The sequence below is a fragment of the Echinops telfairi genome, unplaced genomic scaffold (assembly GCF_000313985.2).
Source record: "Echinops telfairi isolate 266 unplaced genomic scaffold, ASM31398v2 ScPeMD7_23;HRSCAF=83, whole genome shotgun sequence".
Lineage (NCBI taxonomy): Eukaryota > Metazoa > Chordata > Mammalia > Afrosoricida > Tenrecidae > Echinops > Echinops telfairi.
This window is the reverse complement of record NW_022103920.1, coordinates 30,954,944-30,957,376: the sequence shown is the minus strand read 5'-3', so window position 1 is coordinate 30,957,376 and position 2,433 is coordinate 30,954,944. Positions and strand designations below refer to the sequence as shown.

The following is a 2,433-nucleotide window of genomic DNA, read 5'->3' as shown; positions in this document are numbered from 1 at the left end:
TAACCAGCTCATGCAACCAGACGTTACTGTGAGGAAAGCAATGCTGTGTTTTCTTGCCTTCTGTCAGTTGGCCTCCTCCATCCAAGGTTGGTCAAACTGGGTTAGCCTTGCCATCAAACTTTGATGCATCTCCATGTTTTTCAGACACTCAATCCACGTCAAGGAAGAGCCTGGGATTGCGGAGGATGAAGACTGCCCAATGTCCTTAGTGACCACAGCGAACCACAGTCCAGAGTTAGAAGACGATAGAGAGATTGAAGAAGAGCCTTTATCCGAAGACCTGGAATGAAAACTGACTCGTGAAACCTCAGAATGAAGGGACATATCACTGACCTTCATGACCACTCCACAACCATGAATATTTGACAACTTTTTACTGTGACTATTTATTAAGCATGGATCACGGAGACAGCCCTAAAGGAACTTACCAAGCCAGCCCTTTGGGATCCAGTACCAACAGGCAAATTGCTTGTTTTTTCTCTCTCTCTATCTCCCTATTACTCTCTCTCCCCTTTCCCTCTCCCTCTTTTTTTTTTAAGAAAAAAAAAGACAAAAACTGATTTTCTTGGAAAAAAAACAAACTGTTATTTCTATAATGGCTTTGCCCATTTAAAAAATGTGGCTCTTAAGGGTTCATGAAATTACTGAATATGAGGATACATGTCCTGTAGAAAGCAAACGCGCCTCATATACTGCCAAAAATAGTGTTAGTTTCATTAATGTGAATTTTCCCAGCATTCAGTAGTCGTAATGTTAGAAACAATTGCTGGTCAAGTTCAACTTGTTGCTATTGTTTTTAATTTGCACAGGAGTAGTATCAGAAATTAGTGTCACTGCTTGTATCTAGCTGAATTTTAAACAACAGAACATTAGTTTTTTATGTTGGTGCCACCAACTGTAAATGACATAAGTTAGTTATTACAAACACAGTAATTAGACTGTTGCAACCATCTAAAACCTTAGGCTTCCAGTCTGTGCTGTTAGTGTTAAGATGTAAAGTGCAATCCGAAGCTAACATTGTCTGTGCAAGCACCATAGAAACATTTGCATATCTGCATAGAGCTTACACCCGTACTCTTTACCTCCTTGTGATAAAGCTTTGTCTACCTGCAAACACAGTCAAAGGCTACAGCTGCAAACCAAAGCCAACTCGAACCATGGCCAAGAGCTCAAGGACAGAAGCAGCCACACGCTTTGGTCAGCCTTCTGTAACTTCAATTAGTACAAAGGAACCTTTTCCATGAACTACCTGCTGTTTTCTGATGACCTCTGGGATCTTTTCATTTTAGCCCTAAACAAAGAAACAAAGATGACAATACCACAACTAAAAATTTAATGCAGTCACAGAGTACTCTTCTGAGGCCGAAAGTCCATCTAAACGCAATGAAGATTTGCTTTCCTTCAAAGACAGAGGTGAGGACAAAGTCCGCAGTGGAAGTTATGAGATGCTAGAAAGCAACAAATGTGGATCACTGACCAAAACGATTATTGTACTTGATGCAAATGCAGATTGCATATTGTTATAGATAGTACATTGTGTTTTTGTTTTCCCCATTCAGTCACTTATTTTCAGTGGTGAATACATGTTGTTGGAAGATGTCTTGTATGGTCTTAATCTTTGTCGTGTACTATTTTTTATAGTCTTAAGTTATAATGAAAAAAAAAACAAAAACAAAAAAACAAAAAGTAGGAACCAAACATAAAAGGTCTAGTAAAGCCAAAAATTAATTTCATATTGATTTTAAAGTGATCTAGCCGAGTTTTTACACTGAAAGCAAAGATTATAGCAATTGTAGTCCATGGTATTTATTTTCAGTCAAACCAAAGTTACATATAATTCTGCCTCTGCTTATACGGGATATTAACACTAACACTACACTCCCTTTCAAAGACTTGCACAGGCCAAATTGTTGGAATGCTGGTTTTCTTGACAACTCCAAACCCCCAAACTTATGATGATGCGTTCCGGTGTAGTTAAAAATAGCATAGTCAGATGTTTGCTTAAAACCTAGAACCTTTACGTGTTGCTTTTCATGTGCTGTGCCAAGTCTTGATAATACTTTTTCCCCCAACCAAGGGACCTCATAACCTGATTATGGTTATTGCTTTACAAACAGTTTTGACAGAAGGTGGCTGCTAGAGCTTAACAGATGGATCCGTTCCATGGGACGGAGCTGGTCCTTGCAAAATAAGCTCATCCTTTATTCTTTGCTGAAGTCAGCAAATAGAGAGATACCCAGTCATCTATCACACCAAATAAAAGGACATAACGGCTTTCAAAAGGGTTTTCCCACTTTTACCCAAAAGGCTTTCTGAAAGCTTCTACCTCTGCAAAAAAAAAAAAAAAGAAAAAAGAAAAAAAAAGAACAATTACGGCAGATTGCATGAAACGTGAGAACGTCACAGCAAAATAAGCTCATCCTTTATTCTTTG

The 2,433-nt window shown here is 38.5% G+C and overlaps 1 protein-coding gene across 1 annotated transcript in view; it reads left to right on the top strand.

Annotated features, from left to right (window-relative positions):
• FOXP2 (forkhead box P2) overlaps window positions 1-517 on the top strand; it is a 301,261-nt gene extending 300,744 nt beyond the window's left edge. Inside the window, exon 17 of the mRNA XM_045288939.1 lies at window positions 145-517. Within this exon, the coding sequence (XP_045144874.1) occupies window positions 145-289 (145 nt within the window). The 3' untranslated portion in view covers window positions 290-517. The remainder of the gene's footprint in view (window positions 1-144) is intronic.
• The last annotated feature ends 1,916 nt before the right edge of the window (window positions 518-2,433 follow it).